Raw genomic sequence first — 23,055 nt, forward strand, 5'->3', positions numbered from 1 at the left:
CACATTGTTTCATTGATTTTTATTGTAGATAGACTCAGGAAAGTTTATTCCAGAAAAGAGGAAGGAAAAAGACGCCATGGCACACCAAACCTGCTTTTTCTTAATGCCTCCCTCATTCTTAGGAGCTATTAAGCACCCTGAGGCAGACACTGGTTCCTCCAGTAGAAGCAGACATAAAGTTCTGGGCAGTTGGGTTTTTTTTCAGAAAACTTCTGTTTACCTCTCTTGGCTTTAAGTATTTTTTTATTCAATTGATTTATGAAACAATTAAGTCAATACTTTGCCCATCTTTAAAACACTTGATGCATATCTCACTTAGAATCATCACATCTGAAACCAGCTGGTGAAAAGAGATTAATAGTTTGCTAAAGCAGATGTACTTTTGACAGATAGCACTGTATTTCATTATCAGCATTAACAAAAAGATGCACTTGTAAAAATAAAAAATAGATATCTAAACATATATATTTTCCATAGTTATCTATTACATACTGCCAAGGAAATACATCTTAAACTGTAATATTTTTAAATAAAAAATATCATGCTGCTAAGTTCAGATGAAAGGAAAGTATAAACCCTTTTAAAACTGATATATTATACTGCTTAATTTGTGGCCTTATTTCATCATGCAGTAGCTCATTTGGACTGTCCAGGAAGACTAATTAACACTAATGCTTCTAAAGAATTTTCATTTGTGACGCTAATCTGTCACAAAACCAAAAGTATCTTCAGAAAGCCAGGGGGAAAAAGTAAAGAGACTACTTCTTGCAGCCAGCTTAAATTAGTGCTAGCTTAACTTGTGTTAATTGAAAGGTTGTTTACACCTCTTTTGTGTTTATAAAAGTTGGCAGACAGAAGAATAGCTGCCTACCTACATGAACAAAACTTTGATTTATTTAAGTTGCCGTATGTATTACTATCATTAAAAACCTCTTGAAACAGTTCTGTACACATAGTCTTAAGGTATAAGCCTGTCTCTGTGTTTATGTACACACAGATACACACAAACATACCGTACTGTATCATTTTTGCTACTGAGACATTTATACTCATTCTTCATATTATGTGTTTATTCTTTGTGCCAGTTCATTCTAGCAGCCTGCTTGCCTCTGTTTAAATTTCTCTCAGATACATGCAAGTCAGAAATATTCCTTGATGACAGCTTGCTAAAATGTCTTGCTGTTGTATTCATATCCACATCCTTGGGTAGTCAGGCTCAGCAGAAATTTAGTACTTACATAGCTGAGCACCCCTAAAGCTTTATTTGGGTTCATGAGCCCTGGATCTGGGCTGTTGAGAGAGACAACCTCAGGTTCTTGTTTACTGATTCTCCACATTCACAGCATCTTGGGACAGGCCACCTGACCACTCTATGTGGAAATTACCCAACTCTGATGGTTTTGGATGGACTCTCACCTAATACCTTCAGGATCCACATTGTCCACACTGGTAGAGGGAGGGAGAGGCTTGCCAGACTTACATGGCAGCAAACACACCCAGCTGTTCATGGACAGCTTTTAGAGATCTTGTCTTTCAAAAATATAAGGTAGCTATTGTTGGTAAGTGCACTGACATGTTCCCAGAGCTTAAATGAAACTTCTAGAGAAATGGGCAAAGAAATTTGGTTTCCTCAGCAGAGCATAATTAAATTGCTGCTTAGTTCCCAATGCTGACTACTGACGTTTGCATCATTTTAGTGTTGCTAGACCATGTACTGCGTGTAAGGACAATTAGCAGAGCAGAGAGAAAAGCAGCAGATGCTAGAAGTGCACAGAGTTAGATGACTCATTTTGGTGTCATGAAGAATCCTTTCCAGACAAGTGAAAAGGTTGGGATCTAACAACAACAACAACAACAACAACAACAACAACAACAACAACAACAATTAAAAATACCCAAAAATTATTCTTAAAGAAATAATATGAAGATTTCAAGAAAGAGTAGCAGCAAAATCAGTGTCTGTCAGTACACTAAAACATATGTTTACCTGAAATACAGAGAGACACCAACATACGTGATAGAGACTCTATTCTCCCTCTTCCTCCCAACTCCTGCCCCTTTTTTCCTTTAGGATTGGTTACATGGTGGGTTTAGGATTGGTTCCATGTTGAACCAAAAGGAAATGTATTCTAAAATTTCTTAAATCTTTAAAAACCTGTTAACTGATTATCTGCTCAGAGGTAAAAATAAGAAAATATTTAATAAGCACATCCTGGAGGCTTTGTGCATATTTTACAGCAGCTTTCCAGTCTAACAAGACTAACTAGAAATACGTACTTGCCATTTCAAAGATTTATTCTCACAAGTACCTGATATGTGCAAAGTAGAGCAAGTCTCCTGAGACAAGTACCTCCTGCTCCCAGAAGTGCTCTGCTTCACATTTATGGTTCTCTTTGTTTCCTTAAAAACAAATGCAATTTGTCTTTTCTCTTGCCAATCCCATTTGTGAATTTGAAACTAAATGGCACTTGTATGCTATCATTCTATATGGCATCACTTCATTGATGGAGAGTTATGCATGCAGAAAATGTTAGACTTTCCTCCTGCATAAACTTTATTCTGCACAAAAGCTACTATAGGTAAACAGTATAAATGTGCACTTCTGCAAAATCTTATTTGAGAGGTGCATTTGCATGGCATAAGTGACAAAAGATTCAGCAATGTGAAGTTCTGTAAACAAACCACTCCAAGGAATTAACATTAACACAAAAATGTATGTTTTTACCATGTCAGACACGTCACAAAAAAAAAGAACTTGAATTGTGATTATAGTAATTAATTTTTCCTCTCCTGTTTGAAACATGCCAACTTATTATGGCATTGAGGATGATAGATTCTGGCCTGCCATTTTAGTGCATCATATATTTACATTTCCATGTAAAGAATTGTTACCAAAAGATGTTAACAGCATGAGATCTATATACAAACATATATTTAAGTATGTCCACAATCTTTACATTAAGACCTGAAAGTCTTTAGAAAAAAAAGGGGGGAAGATTAGATAAGAAAAATAAAGCAAAACAGAGATTTTATCCTCAAAATTAGGTAGGTCTACAAAACACTGTGCTGAAAAGTAGATTGTAAGGATGTGTACCAGTTAGAAAAAAAGAAAATGTAATTTTTCCATCTGCTGTAAATCTAACTATCTTTGTTTCATTTTTGCTGTATTAACAGTGTGTCCAAGGTGAGTGGGTGGCTGAACTTCCAGTTCTGTGGCATTCTTTCTTCTGTAGCTTTTCTGTCCTGAAGTGGAAATTTCCGTTTTGACATATAACGTAAAGGGGGGAAAAAAAGGAAAAAAAAAGGGAAAAAAAGTAAAAATTGAAAAGTACTGATTCAGATGATGGGAAACTGTTTCCAAACACCGTTACCAAAAGCACATATTCAGGTCCACTAATATAGTGTGGTTTTATCAATAAACCCAAGGGGCTCCTTCTTTGCCGCCACCCCCTTCCCCAAGTCTTGCGCTCTGCCTGCCTGATCCCATCCGACAGTAGAGCTGATACCGCACTAATCCCCGCAAGTTTGGGACTAATGAACTAACTGCTGGGCTGCTGCCACGGAGCTTGGTCCCAAACTATACTGTACTTCACACTCGATTTATTCTCCAGATGGCAAGACTGCGCAGCCCTGCCGCGAGGGACCACCTCTTCCACTGGAGTGTAAAAGTGGACGGATGTTGTTTTCTTTGCAGATTTGATAATTCAGAGCTAGAAACTCATGAGGATGGTTAGTTATTAGGTTTAATGGGTGCCAGTGGAGTCGGCAATGTGCATATTCCCATTTTTAATTTCAGTGTCTGTGTGTTTGGGTAGCAATGGATTTGTCAGCAATGCTGCGTCACCTTTATCTTCACCAGTTGGCATCGATGCACATGGTAATGAACCTCTTCCTGTGTCCTCCTCAGAGTTAAACAGAAGGGGTGCTAAAGTAGCCACCCTGACCAACCTTTTTGTTTTCCCTTAGTGAGCTTTCCAGCACAAGTTGCAAATTTTGAGTATTTTAATATATCACTATTTACCATGAAGCTCTCTGTTGTCTTTCTCTCTTGTTCAGTTTGATAAAGAGCCCAACTCGCATGGGACCCAAGGAGGATACCACCATCCCAAGCTACCTGAGCATGAAATATTTTACTTAATTATTAGGTTTATTTCTTTATCAGCTATTCTTTCATGACAAAGTATTATCTGATCTTGTATTTCTCATGCGATGAACAGGGCAAATATTTTTTCTCATCGTTCCTTAAAAATCCTAGTTTTCCCATTCTTGGCAGTGAGGTTATTATTGTATCAAGAACTATCTTTTTCTGTGTTATAATGTTGAAGTAGTTTACCTAGGTTAGGATTTTAGCTTTTGTGTGAATTCTACAACAAGAATAGCATCTACATTTCCCTGCCTAATGAGGCAGAAAGGAGTCTCCCTTTTTCTCCGTGTTTTTACTACATTTGATCAAAAGTTTTAATATAAATATTTTTTATTTACCCATGAAAAGTTTTAGTGGGAACCTTCATGGGAACCTGATAGTCCCCACTAACATCAGTTGGATTTCCTCCATCGTAGGAAGCATAGGCACTGAGTCAGCCCCCTCACAAACTCTGGCTTTGGCAGCCAGGTCCCATCAGTTTGTTCCACAATTAAAAACATAAATCGATTCTTACTGTGGAAACTATAGTGACTAGAAATATTGTATCGTGGAAAGGAAACGTTTCCATTCCTGGGGTATCTAGACAGACAGATCTAAAACATAGCAGTTCTAAGAAAACGTATAAATTCTCAACCCAACAGATGGCATGGGTGTGTTAACTAACATAGCAACATATTTTCTATTAAAATACGGGAAAAAACAACAACCCCCTCCCCATGTTTGTTGGTTGGTATAAATTCAGTGAAGTTGTTGGTTATTTTTGGGAGACGTACCAGAGGGCTGCACATTTAGTTTATGTAAATTGATACCAGCAACAGCCTGTTAATAACTGTTTTGTATGGAAATATACCTAGAAAGACACGATCTGTCTTTTTTGGGAAGGGAGTTTGCAGACTGAGGAGAAAAATAGATATGAGATGGTCTAGTGCTCATTATTATATTCTGAAAAAAAGTCATAACAAATTGGGCTGAAAGTTTGCTGGAGATGTGCCTTCAGCTGGAATTGAGTGCTGCCTTAGAGGATATTTTGGGAAGATCTTTCTTTTGCAAATCGCATCAGTGTATGCAGAAACAGCGATAATCTGACTTTAATTAAAAGCATAAATTGGTTTGGAGTGCGTTTTTAAGCTACCCTTCTGCATCATGTCCAGAAACTTTCAGCCCAGCCCTAGAAACCCATTACCCTGGGTCAGAGAAGGAAAACATTGGGGTTTTGTATTTCCCGGTATTGGCATCATATGGTTGGGTTTACCTAATTTGGAAGAGCCATTTCAGACAGCCTTGTGCTGGTGCTGTCTTCCAGCTGGACGTGTTTGTACTAAACTGCCGGCGTCTTTATGTGGCTTCTCTAATGGCCCCAGACAGAGTCCATTCACAGCAGTTTGAATGTTTTGGGTTGCATTTTCCAGAGATTACCTCTGAACGCGCCCCTTGATCGCAACCCAGGGATACAAACGTGGGTGCCTTGTTCCTGTCTGTCCGATTAATGGGCATATGCTCCCAGCCTTCGGAGGAGCACGGCTAGGAGCCCCAAGCTGAAGTCTGTTTGTTTCAGATTTCATTAACTTTCTGCTTCATTATTCCTTCCTTTTAACCAGTTAGAGCCACCAATTGCTTTTCTCTAAACTTACCCTAATTATCATGGGTCCCAGCCCTGTAAATCAGTACACTGCAGAGCTGTCTTAAACTGGCCTGGGAGACCCTGTTCTCATCGGTCCTGACAACTGTAAGCTACTGTTCCCTCACACTGTTTAACTCAGACCACATTGGGAAACCACCTCTGCCCCTCTTGCCAGCAGAGGTTTGCATCCGTCTGGTTTAAATCTACTGTCATGTGCTCTCTTGCTGATTTGTATTAGCCTGGATATTAACTTTGATGATTTTTTTGGTTGTTTTTTTCCGCTTGAGTTTGCCTATTTTCTTGAAAAGCATCTCTATTCAGCAACTGCATATTGTTAAAGTCATTCCTGAGCCCTCCATGAGTCAGGAGCTTTAAAGTTTTATTAGCCCCATAAAAACTCTTCACAAATGAAATTACTTTTGATAAGTGTGCATTTTGACAATGCAAATTTGTTAGGGGCTGTTGGTGAGTGGAAGGAATTTGTGGTGGAAACTTCAGTTGGCAGGAAGCAGGGAGCCCAGCACCTTCCTTCTACCCCTATCCCCTTCTCCAGGCCAAGAAATGCATTCATTTTATTTCAAAAAAGCATGCCAGTATTCTTCATGCAAATCAACTGTTAAACAGGTTTGTGAATTTACATTCACAAAAATAGCAAACAACCAGGGGAAGTGTGTGTCTTTGGAGATTTTATTTTGTGCCAACAGAAAATCCTTTTATGTGGTCTAAAAAAAACCTTAGTATTACTTCAGCGTTGTTTTTATACGCAAGTTGTGAATTCTGTTACTGCCTTTAATGCACTTTGAATACATGGAGTAAAGGAAAACCAGAGAAATATATATATATATATGTATATGTGTATATATATGTGTACTTTTTTGATATTCAGTTAATATAGAGCAAAATTACAAAAAATAGTTTCATACAAATTTAAGAATATTCCTTTTTTAAGAGAGCAAAGAGTTAGTGCAACACATTATGTTAACATAAAGATCCGTGTTTGTTACTCATGTTCAGCACTAGCAGACACAAAAATCTTGTTTTCTTCAAGTGGTAGAAACCCCATGCATTGAATTTATCAGTTATAAAGAAACAGCAAAGAGGAAGATAAAACTGTGAGGTTCTGGTGATGACTGCTTCAATAAAGTCTAAGAGTGACAGACATTCTGGGGACACCACCATACTGGCTGTCTAGGTTTTCCCCATATAATTTCAACAAATTTTCTTCTCAGTACATTTTTCTATCAATAGAAAATATGCTTTCTTTTTCTTTTCTTGTGCATCTGAACTCATATGTTTTGTAGAGAGAAGCAAGACTGACCATCGTGAAAATGCTTGAAGAGTTTGACTTTGGCCATGCTGAAAAGTGTGTCAGGATAAACTCTGTGTCCAGTGGCCTTGCAGAAGAAGATTTAGAGGTGCTTTTGCAGTCCAAGACCCTTCCTTCAAGCATGATGCTGCCAAAGGTTGAAAATGTTGAGGAAATAAGATGGGTGAGTACCAACAACACTGTAGCTTTTGACTGAAGCTCTTGGGCCAAGTTCACAAAGGCACAGAGATGAATGACTGTGAGTTAAAAGGAAGGCTGCAAATACCACATGATGTTGTTGCTTGGCTGAGGTAATTGGGAAGTGCATCCACTTAAATGTGTGTGTGATGTGCTGTATAAAAAGCATATCTGGAACACGTTTATAAAGAAAACCAGGTGTATTTCTCCCACAGCTGACAAAGAACCAATATTTCTGTCAGAATATATTGTCAAAAGTAGAAGGGTAAGTGCCTGACTCTTCTCAGACTACCCTAACAAGCAAAATTATTGTCTGTCCAAGAGCCTTAGTTACACGTGCATTGGAAGCAGGAGATGGGAAACCATGTTAGCCACATATGAAAAAATGGGTTGGGGGGAAGGTCACTCCTTGGGGCAACTGGAGGAACAAACAGGAAGCTTTTAACTAGTGTTTTTAATTAGCACAGATATTATTTCCTGAACAGTTCTCTACTTCTTCCTTTTTAATTGCTGACAGGTGTGTTTGTGTTTCACAACTGAATTTTCAGCCAATAAAAACCTGAAATGTAAATGGTTGGCATGTCAAATTACTTAAGAAAACTTTGAAATAGGCCTAATTATGCTATAATTGTTTTAATTGTCAAAAAGGAGGAATACTTGTTTGGATATACCATTATTGCTGTAACACACCAGTAAAGGAATAATGCTTAATTATTCACTTTATATTTTTGCAAACCGCTAGCTGAGCAACTAGCTCGCGTGCAAGCTGTGATGAAAGGCAGGCAGGCGTATTAGGATCTATTTTAATCTCAGCATCTAACCTTGATCAAACCATTGAAATGGGCCTGGGCACACAATGGAGCCAGGTGTGTGACAGGGCCCGTCCGTTCTGTGGCGCTGCCCCTTCGGCCTCCGCCACTCGCCACAGAAGGTTCGCCATCCCTTTCCACCAACGGGTAATTAAATTAACCAGAGTGCACCTCTCAGGGTTTACAGCCATGGAAGTGTTAGATGTAACTTGTCAGTGATGAATATTCATGGTACCAAAATGGCAGAGCCCTTGCTGCCACCAAGTAGGTTTTGCAGGGAGAGGGGATGCCAAGGGTCTTTGTCCCCTCATCCTCTTCCACCTTTCCTCTTGCTGACTTTTATTTCCATCATGGAAAATGAGCCAGTCCCAGAAGCTTCTGCCTCATTGTCCTTATTTTGCTTCTCTCTGCCTTTGCCCAACCTTTGCACACAAAGAACATACTCTGACTAACGCCACTGCCTTCTTTTCCCAATCCTCCAAAAATTCACTCCAGCATGATTTTTCAGCCTCCCAGAAGCTGTTGCTTTCCCTCCACGCACACTCGCTCCCCCCCCCCCCTTCATTTTTATTTATGTGCAGGAGAAAACCTGGAGGCTGATGCACAACTAAAAGATGGGCTTACTTGTTTTCTTTTGTGTGAGAATCTCTTGCTTTCCTTTTGTCCCTAGTGTGGGTACTTGTTTGACTGGCATGGCTTATTGGACTATAACAAGCGTAACTCTCCCTCCTTTGTGGCGGGACAATTCTCCCACAAATCCCGACCAGTGTGCATTCTTCCCAACACACTATTGGGTGTGCACTGGAATTGAAAGAATTGCTGAGGCCTTGCTACTTCATCCCCTCCCCAAGCTTTGTGGGTTTTTTTTTTCCTCCGCCTTCTTTTTTTTTTTCCTTTTCTCCCTGAAATGAACACTTTACCGGGCCGGAAACATTTAATCGTCTCCTTTTGAAAAAAAAAAAAATTAATTGAAACTTCTCCAGTCGTTACCTTTTGTATTGGTGCTTATTGCAAATCTTTTACAAGGGAGAGGAAGGGAGGCAATATTTAATTAAATGTGGTTTTTGGTTTGGTTTGGTTTGGTTTTTTTGCTGTACCTTCAAAAATAAAAGATGGCAAGAATTCCAGGAGTGTGATTTAAAATATTTTAAAATAAAACAAGAACTCTGCTCTTTAACTTGCACCTAAAATATACATACAGTATCACTTTTTACCTTTTTTTCTCTTAAAAAATTAAAAAGTTAGGAGTCTTAAAAAGATATGCAGTTAACATTATATTACTTCATTTTTTTCATTTGCCTGAGTGAACTTTACTGTTTTCTGTCACTGTAGTAACCTGCCATAGTGTACAGAGTGAATTGAATTGATTTTTATTTTCCTCCTTGTGCATTTTTGAGTGGAATTCTCTTCATTAAAGAAAAGTTACCAAGAGGGCCATGATGATGATGCAGAGCAGAGATGGGAGGGCAGAATTCTTCATCGGAGAAAGCTGTGATTTATTTTGGCTTAATTGTAAAGTTACTGCAAATTGCTGAAAGCATTTCTCCCCCCCCCCCCCCCCCCCCCCAAGATCTGGGTGATTAGATTTTCCTTCTTTTGGGGAGGGTTGATGGGGGGAAGCTAAAAGGGGAAATAACACCTCTAATCCAGCTTCTGGTAAATAGGCTGCCAGCTTTTAAAATGAGTTTCCTTTCTATTAGTCAGAATATTATGCTAAGCCTTAAGCATTAGTTTTTTATGTTGCCATAGCAGCCTTATTCCTGCAGGGTTGTGACCTGCGATGATTACAGTACAAAGCTTATAGGGTCTTGAAACCCCCTTTGAAGATGAAAAGTCTTTGATGGTTTATATTTATGCAAATCTCTTAGATATGATTTACCCAACTGAGACTGAATGGAGAGATGATTAAAATTCCCTTTCCTTTGATATCCATTAATAGTTGAATATTCCTTAAATTTAAAATATATGCATATGTGATTTTTGTCTTTATTTACTAACATTTTTGCACTACCTGCAATCTGTTTATCTTGACACAAATTACTTAATCTGGACAGACATAATACATTTACAATATAGGGCTGAAGGTTCCCCCCCCCTTTTTTTTTTTTTCCCTTTTGAAAGGGGAAAAATCTGTGCAAGAGCTTTTGTATGTTTCCAGATGATAGATTTTGGAATTTGGGCTACCCCACTGGCAGCTCAGAGCTAGCTGTGAACTGGTCTCATGGAAAAAATTGGCAAGCTTTGGTCTTCAAAGAATTAAACTTCCTTTTTAAGGCCTTCCTAGGTAAGCTAAAAAATTATGAAGAAAAGCCTATTGAACAAAAGGGTAACGGTGCCGTAATGAATAATACGGATGCCACTTAGAAGGCTGGGGAGTGCTTCCAGTGATGGCAGTGCTGGACCTGAAACAAAACCGGACCTCAGGTACAGCAGCACTTCATTGTTTTCCAGAGCCCATAGATTTGCATTTCACTAAGCCAGGGTGAGAGGTGCTAAGCTTGGATTTTTTTTTAATTTTTTTTTTTTCCTTGCAAACCAGCCTCCAAATTTAGAAATGTATGGGAATGCTGAAGTTTCAAACCACAGGCCTTGTTAATAGCTGTTTTAATTTTTTTAGTTATCAGATTTTGTTGTGGGAAGAGGTGTTTGTTACAGTCAGGTGAATATTTGTCATGTTGCGTATACATGTAGACTGTTCTTTTTTTTCCCTGTGATAACTCATTCTGTCTAGTTTTAGTTTTCAGACAAATTCTTACATCACCTAAAAGGCCGAACACTTGTACAACCAATGAATTTTATCCCCTTTGTGGAAACTGCAATGGGCTTGCTCAATTTTAAGGTAAGAAAGTCTTGAAGTGTTCATATTTTGCCGTCTCAGCAAACTAGAATAAGCAGAATACTCCTCAGTATCTCCCTAATTTCACCAAGGAAAAGAGGTTAAAAAATACAAAACATATTGTTCAATCCCCAAAAACATTTGCACATTGAACTGTGATGTTTGTATCATAAAGGCCTTCATAAATTCAAAATATTCCTGTGACAGAATCGTTCCATACAGTCCACATCAAATAACAAAATCTCTCTTCATTCCTGTTATTGTTTTGAACACACTTGGAGTGGAAACAGGCCTCTACAAAGATTTGGAATACTCAGTGTTGCAGGTTATTTAGTAGCTGTCGGACACAACTTTTGTATAACACTTATCTTGAAATAAAAGTTAATCATCATTTCACTGTTGCTAAACTTGCATCTTTATAATGGTTTCTACTAACAACATTACAAACAAATTCCATGTTATCATTTCTTTGTGTGTATGATGGAGTGTTTAATGCTAAGATTAGAAACAAAACTAACTTTGAAAATACTTGAAAAACAGCCTCATTTTTTAGTGTAATTTTAGATCAAATCTAATTTATAATTTTCATTTTAATATAAATCACTCTCCAGCCCTTACCATCGAGTCCAGGCTTTTCAGAAAGGCAAGGCAACGTGGTAATGAAACAGAAGAATTCATGCATCCACAAGGAATTCTGCCTTCCCCTCCCAAGCTCTAAGGGAAAAGTTTCAGACCAGCTGAGGACACACAGATCAGAAGTACCTCCAGAAGTACCTCACAGGCAGCCTGATCGTTTGATACAGCCATTTATCTTCCAGCACACACTAACCTATCTGTGAGCATGATAAAGCAGTAACCAAATGGACACACAAACCGGTGTGCAAACACAGAATTAGATAGTATATTAAACCATTGAGGTTTTTCTTCAATTACAGTATTTTATAGTGGAGGTTTAATTTTGCAGTTGCTGATGCTGGCAGGAGAGTTCCCTTTTAAAGCACACTCAAAGAATATTTCTGTGTCCCACCAGTTGCCATAGAACACCCATTAGTAGAGCTGGTAATTACATGTCTCTCTCCACGTACCTTAGCCTTATAAGATACTAATATTATCCAAACATCAATATAAAATAGCAATACTACTCTCCTCATGAAATATCTACACCAGCAAATTTTTTTACTCTTATTTTAATGCTTTTCTGCAGCACTTGTTGCATTTTTAACTTCCTTAGTTTATTTTTAGTTATATGTAGCTGGAGACTTTAAATTGACAGTCCTCCTATCCTGTAAGGAGCTTAAAATAGTTGTAAACAATTCATATTTTTTATTTCATTAAAGAGATTCTGATTTTTGTTTCTGTTTCTCACACAAATATATTGCATGTCAAACTAATCAAATTTAGTACATTTTGTTTGTTTTCACACAGTATTTGCCAAATATTTTTTTTCATTTTGCTACATAAATAGCTGAAGTAGTGGTCACAGTAACCCACACTCAGTGGTCACCCAGGGCATAATGCAAACCAGAAGGTGGGGAACCTGTTGTTGATGATCTGTATTTGCTATCTGGGTGCTTAGGGAAAGCAAAATACTTTTTTCTCTTTCGCTGAGTCATTTTTTAAAGCATTGTGCATTGTCAAGCATCTAAGCAAATGTCTTTGCTTAATAGGAGCAATATTCTCAGAAGGATTCTGGTAACACTGAGATGCTGTAATATCCTCTGTAGTCCCTCTGCATCTGGCTTTTCTGTAGACATTAATACTCTGTTTTCATTTGAAGGCTGTCTGTGAAGAAGCACTGAAAACAGGATCCCAGGCTGGCTTTCATTTGGATGCAGTTGTCTTTGGAGGAGAGGATTTCCGTGCCAGCATAGGTTGTTACTTGTCTCTTTACTATAAATGTTTATGTATGGCATTTGCGTTGGAGAAGCCTGTGAAATTTCTGACAGCAATAACTGAAGTAATGACACTCAAGTCTGCATTTTATGTTTTTATTTTTCTCCTTAATTTCTTTTCAGTGCAGAATGTACCACTGGCAATTTAAAACATGGTCCTTGTGTTATAGGGCCCTGAGAACCACTTTGTTGTGCGTCTTGCCAGTCAGTACCAAATGTTAGTAAAAAAAAACCCCAACCAGCAAACAAAAAACCAAAAAAAACACACCTTGTTGAGTCACTGAAACAATTTTAAAATATCATATCCATTAAAAAAAATTCACATGCTTTTTAGAACTGCATTTGAAAAGTCCTAAAATTCTGGTGTCTGCTTCACCACTTCTTTACATACATCTGTCACTCAGGCTTTTGACATCAAGCACAAATACTCTCCTGCTACATTTTGCTTTCATAAATTTATTTTAAAGATGTCACATGTCAATACAGCCACATATTCACATGAAAGCACTATTAGTCTTCCTAAAAAATAAAAAGTGCTTCACCATTTATTTTATAAGAGGGCAGTTAACTTCTGATTTAAAGATAAAAGATAAAAGCACAGAACTGTGAACTTCTACATTAAAAACAACCATGTTAATGTAAAAATCAGTATTGCTTGACTAAAATATTCCTTACAGACTGAAAATCTGTATCTAAATAGTTACCTTATGGTTCTTATTGTTATTATTTTTTTTTTTCCCCATTAGCCTTCACATGAGTATGTTGCTTAGCTGGTAGCCTGGGAGTGCATGAAGTCTCATGAATACTTTTGCTTCTTCTCAGAAGTCATCTACCATCAATTTTTCATTCAAATACTAAAGCTTAAATATTCAGCTTAGGACATCAGTTGTGACAAGAATCAGAACCAAGGAAAGTGCAATTCTATTCTCAGTGTGAATTTTTTAACCATTTAGTTGGACCCGGTATATCAATTTGTGTAAAGCTTCTCTTGCTGTAATGCTTCTAACTGTACATTCAGTAAATAGTAAAATCAAATAATTACTTTCATTTTAGCCAAGTCAGCAGTCCTTACCAGACAAAGCTTCCACTGACTTCAGGCTTTCAATTTCTGATTTAAACGAAATCAAAAATCTAAGTTTATAAGCTAGTGTTTAAAGGGATATTATTTTTTATTTTTGCTAAAGCAGCTTTCTTTTGTTCCTCAGAAGAGTGTAATTTTGACTCTATAGGGTAGCCTTACACTCCTCTTCTATTTTCTAAATCAGTTAAATAGAATCTCAACGTTTCCCTTTTTTTTTTTTTGTAACGTAAGAAATATTTAAACCAGAAATGTTTAAAACACTCTTGTCAGCTTTTCTTTGTTCTTGTTATTTTCTTAGGTGCAACAAGCAGTAAGGAAACTCACGATATTCTATATGCCAGGCAAAAAATAATAGTCACAGCAAAGGCATTTGGCCTTCAAGCAATAGACCTTGTTTACATTGATTTCCACGATGAAGATGGGCTCCGCAGGCAATCGAGGGAAGGTGCCTCAATGGGATTCACTGGTACGACTTTCTGCCGATGTCTCAGAGGAGCACGGGTCTTGTTCATTCTAAATATGTTGCTGCGTTTACTGTCACTTAGATGAATAACTTGATTGCTGTTTCAGGTCATTTATTGAAAATCTCATTGGTATCAAGCTCTTCTGTGTTTATTACGATCTTTAAAATTGCAGCTGAAAATTTTGCCTGAAAAGTCACAGGCTGCTTTTTAAAACCACATGCCATGAAGCGTGTGGCTGGTTTTGAAGAGAAGTTGGGGTAGAGGCTGTGCAGTAATTCCTCCCTTCACAGAGCACGGGAAAGGCAACACTGTACTCTGCAATGGCTCCTCCACAACTGGAGCCCTCTCTCTTTGTTTCCACAACAGCAGCAGTTAAAAAAATCCTTTCTAGGCAAAAAAAAATTGAGAAGTAAATCTCATATGCTAACTGCTAGGGGAAAGTTATTTCCTTATTGTTTTCTTTGGTTTGTTTTTCATCTCCTGGCTTTCCCCCCAGTAAGTGCTGGTGACACCTATGGGTATTGGCAGACAGCAAGAGCAGCAGGCTCCTTGCCCCACAGTCCTGTAATGCAGCCTGTTACCCAGTGATTGGTGTACCAGGTCACTTGGACACTTCGTTGGGACAGTGCACCCACCAAAGATTGGGGGGTTGCAATAGAAATCAGCTATTTTACACATTCATTAGAGAATTATAACACACAGGACAAACATTGCATTATTTTTCTCTGACCACCCTCCAGGATACACATAGGAGAATAGTACATCTCTTATATTTCTGTTACCAAAAGCATGGGTCCTGGCAATGCCACCTAGCAAACTCTGGTTTAACAGTTAGCTGCATATGATATCTTAAAGCACCAAACAAAAAAATAAGTGCAATTTTAAATGACCTTGGCATGCCAGTGAAAGAATAGCAATCAATGCTTTTCGGCACAAGCTCTGCTTTACTGTCTGTTGAGCTTTGACATTTGCAAACCCAAGTCTTGTTTTGGAGGTGAAATGGTTAGCTCCTCACAGCTATATTATCCACGGCCCTGTGGACTTCCACCCCACACTCAGCTGCCTTTGAAGTTGGGAAAATAATAGAGCTGCTGAGTGGTAGCACCTGCTGATGGCTACCTAGTCTCAACCAATATTTCCTAGCTTAAGGAAAGGCTTGATTTTTGAAAAAACATAACCATCTGAACCTCCTGTTGACAGAAGATGGAGTTGCAGGTGCCTAGCACCTTTGAGAGCACTCTTTCTGAATGTTTAATGCACATTTAAATGCTTAACTGAGGCTGCCAATTTAGGAAATTTAGAAATGCTCAGCATAAGCAATGCCGATGGTGATTTGGACTCCACTGACTTTATGGTGGAAGTTGTCTAACCTTAGAACAGGGTCCAGACAGAAGACAAATAAAAAGGTCATGTAGCAATTTAGGGTGTAAAATTACTTTTTATCTTGGCTGTACATGTGTCATACTCGCCTTTCCATACAAGGATTAAGGTCTGTGAAAAGTATAGATTCTATTAAGGTTCACTCACAGCACCTGCCCTTTGCCTCCTGCCTTTCTGCAGCTATCATCAACACATTTCCAAAATTCAGCAAACAACCTGACAATCAGTCCAACTGTAATTAGAGATGGGGCAATACTGACTCTACTGATTTGGTGGGGAGAAAAAAATTTAAAATCTGTCTAAATTAAAACAAAACAGCTTTTTTCCTATTCTTCTGCAAAAAGAAAAAATATTTTAGGTCAATCTAAAATATTTTACTTGGGTTTTTTTGCTCTCAGTTTATCTAATATTTTTATAACCTTTCCTGCTTATTTTGACTGAAATAAAATATAATTTCAAACATGATAGCAAAATCATGTTTTTCCAAACAAAACATGTTTTTCTAAACCAAAAGTGGTTTATCCAAATCTATATAAGTGAAACATTTTAACATTTCTAATTTCATATTCCTCACAGAAAATTACAAATGGGCCTTCAGTTAATCCATGACATTAATAAAGCAGAAGTATGCACACTGTATTTGTCACTGACAGTTCTCTGATAATGTGAAAGTACTGAAATGTCACCCTAACAACAAGTTCAAAATGTGCAATTCTTCTAATTTTTAAATATAAGATCCCTCCCTGATACTTTTTAAATAAAGAATCAAAAACATTGAAATCAACAGAACTAAAATGAGCTAAGTCTTGCTCATTGCTCTCATAGCTAGAGAACACTCACTTATTTGCATGAACAGGGCTGAACTCACCACTCTCCAGAGCAATGCAAATCCAAAATATTCAGCAAAGTTATATGTCTTTAGACATTCCCATACAAGGCCAGTAAAATTGCTCATAATGTAATCAAATAGCTTCCCTCGAGATTAAGCAAGCAAACTAATATCATGAAGAATTTATCGAGTACTTAAATATTATTGCAAAGCTCACTGCTTATTGCAGCCAAGTTTTCTTTTCCAATTATCTGAAAATCAGCCTGGTTTGCCCTCAGTGCATGTATAAACATAAAATCAAACATTTTCAAACATAATCCAGCCAAATTAATAGTCCTTTGATATATATTTTTATAAAAATGTATGTATTTATATATCCATAGACATCCATCAAGACGTTTTACACTACCTGTGGACTTTAAATCACTGTGTTGCCTATATAAATGGGTATAGGTTTTGGGAATGTTTATGTAATAAATTAGGTAAACCTTGCCATAAGCTTTAACAGCTGACTTAGTCATTATTAAAAGTATTGTGCTACATGCTGAGAAAGCAGATATAAACACGAAACAGTCTAGGTGTCCTCTCTTTTTCAGTCTTTTGTGGAAGACTAAAATGACACCATCATGCAGTTACCTAAAAGGCTTGACAAGTATTGATTTAAAACACAATATATCAAGTGGTACTGTAAAAAGGATTTCGTGGTCATAAATTTTAATGTCTTCCAATTTTGCACTCTCTCAGTAACTTGTCAATAACAACAATTCTGCTTAAAATATTTACTTTGTTCCTGCATGGCATTATGTCTGTTATACAGTTATTTGGATAAATAGTCTGTGACAAAAATCAACCAAGTGCTATAAATCAAAATTTACATTGTATTCTCCCTAAATTGTTCAGTAGTGTTTTAGTGATTAAAAGCATAATTTCCTACTATACGTATCTTTAGCAAAAGCAAATCTTTTTACAGAAATGTTTTACACTTTAAAAAATCATTTATATGTATTTTTAATTTTGTTATTAGAGATTCACTTCAAATATAATTTAAAATATACTCAACATTTTTTTCAGAAAGTTGAGCTCCTTAGGATTTTTCAAGAAACTGTGGTACACACTTCAATTTTGGAATTAATGCTTTAGCTACGGAGAATTTGTTGTATTACAAATAAGGAACATCATCAGCTTATTAATTGCAACATTTTATTAAAATGACTAAAAAACCTTTGAGTAGACCTCAGATAAAACACATTAGTTTAAAAAAATTCTTTGTGTAATTTCTTTCAAAAATTATAGCTCTTAATGGGATTTAAGCTTTTACCTATATGTAAGGTGTTTCAAAAATATTTGTGATATTGAAATTTCAAACTAATATTTCCATGCCTGTGAAATCTTAAGCTAAATGTTGTTTCACAAGAAATAAAATTGAGCTACTTATGGCTTTTTAGCAAAGGAACGTAGCAACACTAAAGGACTACTATTTCTTTGCTCATAGATGTTCTTTGTACTCCAGGTTATCGCTCAGACCCACTGCAGTCTGATGCAAGTTATCCCAGGGATTTTTGCAGTGGTGATTTCATTGAAAATAGGTGTATTGCTGCACTCATGCGTGACACTTCTCAGATGCAGTGATGGGCTGATTCCTAAAGTACAGCTGGCTTCGTATCAGTTAGAGCACGGGAGCAGAGCCCGTTTTGTGCAGGAAACCTCCTTAGGTCCTGACACTTCCAACTTTTCCTGGCAAAGTGCAAAAACCTCGCTCATGCAAGAGGCTGCAGTGGCAGCAGGGCTGTGGGACCCTCGGTCTGCAGGGCACTGCTCACTTGCTTTGCTTTGGACTCACTGGGTTTGCAGGATCAGGCTCACCCCTCTAACTAGTTTTTGTTATCTGGCACCGAGGAGAGTCATTTATGCCGAAGGAAGCTGGGAATTACGGTAGCCTCTCTTTATTAATACGCCTTAAAAGCAAACCACGGAAATCACACCGGTCTGTGAAATTCCCATAGAAATGGACTAATAACATCAAACGCTGCACTTTTTAAAGTGTCAAACAAATTAGACATGTATTTGTTTTAAGGCAGCTAAATTCAATTACAGATTAAAACAGATTATGTGGCTGTCTATTCACGTTTGAAAATCTCTAGTGAAAAAGACAACAGCTATTTTTATTTTCTTAACTTATGTTTATACAAGAAAGGATTTAAAAAGTGCTTCATAAAACCTCAGGGCACAGTGACTAAATAAATATTGCAGCCTACCTGCAACTACCAATAATTGCAAAAACAACAGTTTAAACAGCTTTGAGGATTATATGATTATATGATGCTAAGCCAATACTAAGAATTTAGGGAATGATCCTTAGGGTACTGGTAACTTTTCAGCCCTACAGATCTCTTGCCATCTTCTTCGGATCTCATTTTCTGAACACACTTCAATACAACTTATTTAAGAGTGGCTGGAGCTGTTATTTATATAGTCAAATTCAGAGATGCATTATACTTAATTGTTATTGACTGACCAAGACAAACAATTGCACCTGAAACAGCTGAGAGAAGATGTATGGATCAAAATGGGGAGGGAAGAGAAAGAATTGTGGGTTCTTTTAAACTATATTGAATGCAAGCATAGCGCAAGGTATTCTTACTCTTAATCTGTCCAAAACCTGTCTGCCCGTTTTCCAGTTTTAAAAATAAAAGAAACCAAGTAAAATAATTAGTTGGAGAGCAAGAAAGTCTGCAAGGCAATATGAGAGCCTCAAGTGGTTGGAACATTTTGCTTGAACATCTGTTTGTCGATGCATGATTCTGGTGTTATTAATCTTCTTTGTAGGTAAGCAGGTGATTCACCCCAACCAAATCGCTGTTGTCCAGGAACAGTTCTCTCCGAGCCCTGAAAAAATAAAGTGGGCACAAGAACTGATTTCTGCTTTTGAAGAACATCAGCGATTAGGCAAGGTAAATATTTTGTTAATATGCCATAGTGGAACCAAATCTGAATAATATTTGAGATTTAGAAAGTCGGTGATGGCTCTTTGCTTTTATCTTACAAAGTGTGCTGTAACTAAGAGTATTGCTTGTGAAATCTTCCTTTGGATAGTGTATATTATAAATTTATCACTTCCCAATATATTTAGAAATAGAATGGCTATCTTTTCCTTCCTGCCTTTTTTAACTTCAATTCTTTAATTACACAGCCTTTTGAGTACCTGCAGGTATCTACAGCATCAGAGAATTAAAACTGCTTCTCCATTATGCCGCAGAACCACAGTGTTTCTGTCAGAGGAAAATATTTGCAACCAAAAAGTCAGGTAACCTGGCAGAGGACTCAGACTGCTTGCATAAATATAATTTATGGAAAGAAATAAATGGATTAGGAAGCCTTCGGTTTCTAAAAAAATCTCTGTGTTGTTAGACCTGTTTCACTTTTGGGGGTTTAATCCCTCAAACATGCCCAGTAGTAACTGAATGTACTTTTGAGTGAAACTGCTTGCAGATTGTGGTTCTTAATCATTAAAAATGGGAATGTTTTATGCGCATTTGTACCAATTGCTGGACCTGAATTTTGGATAGAGGAGAAAGCAAATTAACACTAGAATATGATTGTTCCTAATTTAGTGCATCATTGAGTCTCACGTTTCCTGCTCTGTGGGTTTCTGCTATGTAAATATTGCGGTGGTGATGCACAATCTGTCTCCACTTTGTGCCAGTAATACTTAAATTAGGGGTCGCCTGAAGGAAGATTTTATGCTAGTTGCGGCATTGTCAGTTAATTATCTTAAAGGTTATTTGCTATAATCCAGTTTGCCTCTTTTTGAAAGAAAAAAAAGTTGCAGCCAAACATGTTTATCTTAGTCTCAGCCAAGCCTGGGCTAGTTAAGAAGGAAAGTCACGATGTCAGAATGGGGAGTGCAGATGAGTGGGAATGGTTCACATGTGCTTGTGTGGCATTCAAGTAGGAGACAAGTCCCTCTGGTTGAAAACTTCTTCTATAAGACTGTGCATAGGGTCTCACTTTCACTGGTGCCATAAAAATGTTTTCTGCACATTTTTTTCCACTTCCTAGTGGATTAGAAAAAATTGGGATGTCTGCTTTCCCTGTTCATTTCTGGTACTGTGGATGTTGTGCATTAAAAATGCTGCAAAGGTCACAACAGAAATTATGCTTTCTTCTTGGAGTTGAAGTGTGACAAGGTATTTACTATTGCTCTGCCCTTCTCCTGTGCTGGTCTATTGCATCCCCTTTGTGGTACCTGGCTGTCTGCAGTACAGCCATGACTATGCTGTTTGGGTGCTGTCCAGAGCAGTGATTTCAGGGTCACTATTAGGGTACTCTATGCCTGGATCTCTTTGTTCTCTCCCCCTCAATTTTGAAATGTAGCTCTCTTCATGCAAACAATATAGAAATAGAAAATATGTGACTGGTTTTGCCCATTATTCCGATTTACAAGGCTTGGCTCCCTTACAAAAGGCATGGTTACAAACATACTGCTGGTGTAAATGTGTAGGCAGGTACATGCAGCAAGAAAAAAAGTCAAACAATTTACTCAGCCAAATATTTTTTATGATGTGTTTAATACTATTCATTCAGCTGAGCTTAGTGTCAGAAACTCATCTAAGGAACACCCCTGTCATATGAACAGTTGACCAGGAGACTGGACTAAATTTAACTCTAGTCCCAGTATCACACAATCATTAAGCCAAACATGTTTAATATTGAATAATTTAATGTTAGACAAGCGTTACTCTTTAGATTTGTTTTGAAGCTGCTATTTTACTGACATAATGCTGAGGTTTTTTGTTTATATCAGCCATTCGGGGGGGTTTATTTGGGTTTGGGAGATTTTTTTTCTCTTCATAAATGCTTTTAAAATGTGTTATAAGCTTCTGTAATTAGCTGCAAGAGCAAATTTGCTGAGGGTTTGTGGTGAAGGCTATTTTTTTAACCAACCAGGTTGCATGCTTCATATATTTTTGCATGTAGCCAGCTATCAATAAAAAAGGACTGGCAGGTTAATATGTGAACTTCTGGATCTTGTAACACTGTCGTATTACAGGATTTTATAACAAAATTGGAAAAATAGTTTTCCATGTAATGCTGGGAACTCATTAACTGAGTTTCTAATTTGCTATTATGACTGCGTCAGCGAGAAGAGCTTGGACGGTCTGATTACTTAGTTTTTTTTCCAAAACAAACATATCTCACTGAGGGATCCTCTCACTCCACATCCTAACGACATGCTAAAATGTGAGTAATAACTCTTCCCCTACCACCTCCTGGCAAATGCTCCACACAGCGGTTTCAGTAATCCTCATGTCCTAATGAAACACCTCTTCTGTTTTCCTTTCCCTTTTATTATATTAAAGTGTTCATGTCAGTAAGGCTAAAAATATAGCTGTGGTTAATATGGTTGAGACTTGCATGGTTTTACCATGTTATTAATCAAAGTTGAAAGCCTGGAAAAAATAAATGTGAGGGATTTGTGCAGCTGTTTGTGTGGTAGATAAGTTACTGTTCTGCAGTCTCTGGGGTCATAGTTTGCTATTAATTTGGTTTAAAGTTTGCTGCCCTTAGTTAACAATATTTTATATTAAAACACAGTAATAAGCTTTTATAATCTATTCCAATTTGAGAGCTACAATTACCATAATAATATTCTTTTGAAAGAAGGCTGAACCAGGCTATTTCATCCTGGACGCTGAAATGCTTTGACATAGTAGCCCCCAAATGTAAGTACTGAGGTCAGGAAAAATTAGGATCTCAGATGAGCACTGTGGAATTAGAGATGCTGTGGCAGTGTCCAAACAGAAGGAAACTAGATAGCAAACCAGCTAGCCAGAGGTTTTTGGGCTTGCCTTATGGATATAGTCCTGTTTGAGGGGTTGCTTTGGTTTGGTTTGTAGGTTGTTTTGCTTGTGGGGCTGTTTTTTACATTTCTAATCCAACTAAAAATGGCATATCTAGGAAATAAATGGTAATGTTGTATTTTGAACAAGTAGAAACAAATACTGAAAAAGTATATTTTGTACTTCATTCAACTATTTATTAAGTGTTTTCTTTTGTCAAAAACTTTGAGATGTAAAACTGGAAAGTCCTTAAAAAGAAAAGTGTTATTTCCAGGTCATTTCAATATTTTCCAGTAGAACTGCATTACTAGGGGATATGATTTTCAAAATTAAAATATTCATCCTAAAGAAAGCAGGTATAGCTGTCAGAAAGTCTAAATATAAGATAGATGTCTGTATGCTCAAAAGTAAAAAAAGAAAGGTGATAAACATGATTCCAGTAGTCTAAAGGAGAGTTTCTGTTAGAAATCTCTAAAGCATTTGTACTACATTAAACAGGGAAGTGATCTTATAAATACAGATTAAATGAATCTAAGGGGGTAGAGTTAGTGGGACCCAAGTTATTAGCCTATTATAAGAAAAAGATCTGATTTCTAACAATGAGGACATGATAGTCTTTACTATTTAGGTAACTCCAGAGTTTTACATCACCAGT

General features: G+C 37.3%; 1 protein-coding gene across 1 annotated transcript in view; it reads left to right on the plus strand.

The window, feature by feature from the left end:
• Nucleotides 1-23,055, plus strand: part of CLYBL (citramalyl-CoA lyase) — a 103,516-nt gene that overhangs the window by 68,699 nt on the left and 11,762 nt on the right. The window contains exons 3-7 of the mRNA XM_062514936.1: nt 7,067-7,255; nt 10,816-10,917; nt 12,692-12,785; nt 14,186-14,353; nt 19,387-19,511. Of these exons, the coding sequence (XP_062370920.1) occupies nt 7,067-7,255; nt 10,816-10,917; nt 12,692-12,785; nt 14,186-14,353; nt 19,387-19,511 (678 nt within the window). The remainder of the gene's footprint in view (nt 1-7,066; nt 7,256-10,815; nt 10,918-12,691; nt 12,786-14,185; nt 14,354-19,386; nt 19,512-23,055) is intronic.

This window comes from Cinclus cinclus, chromosome 2, assembly GCF_963662255.1.
Source record: "Cinclus cinclus chromosome 2, bCinCin1.1, whole genome shotgun sequence".
Lineage (NCBI taxonomy): Eukaryota > Metazoa > Chordata > Aves > Passeriformes > Cinclidae > Cinclus > Cinclus cinclus.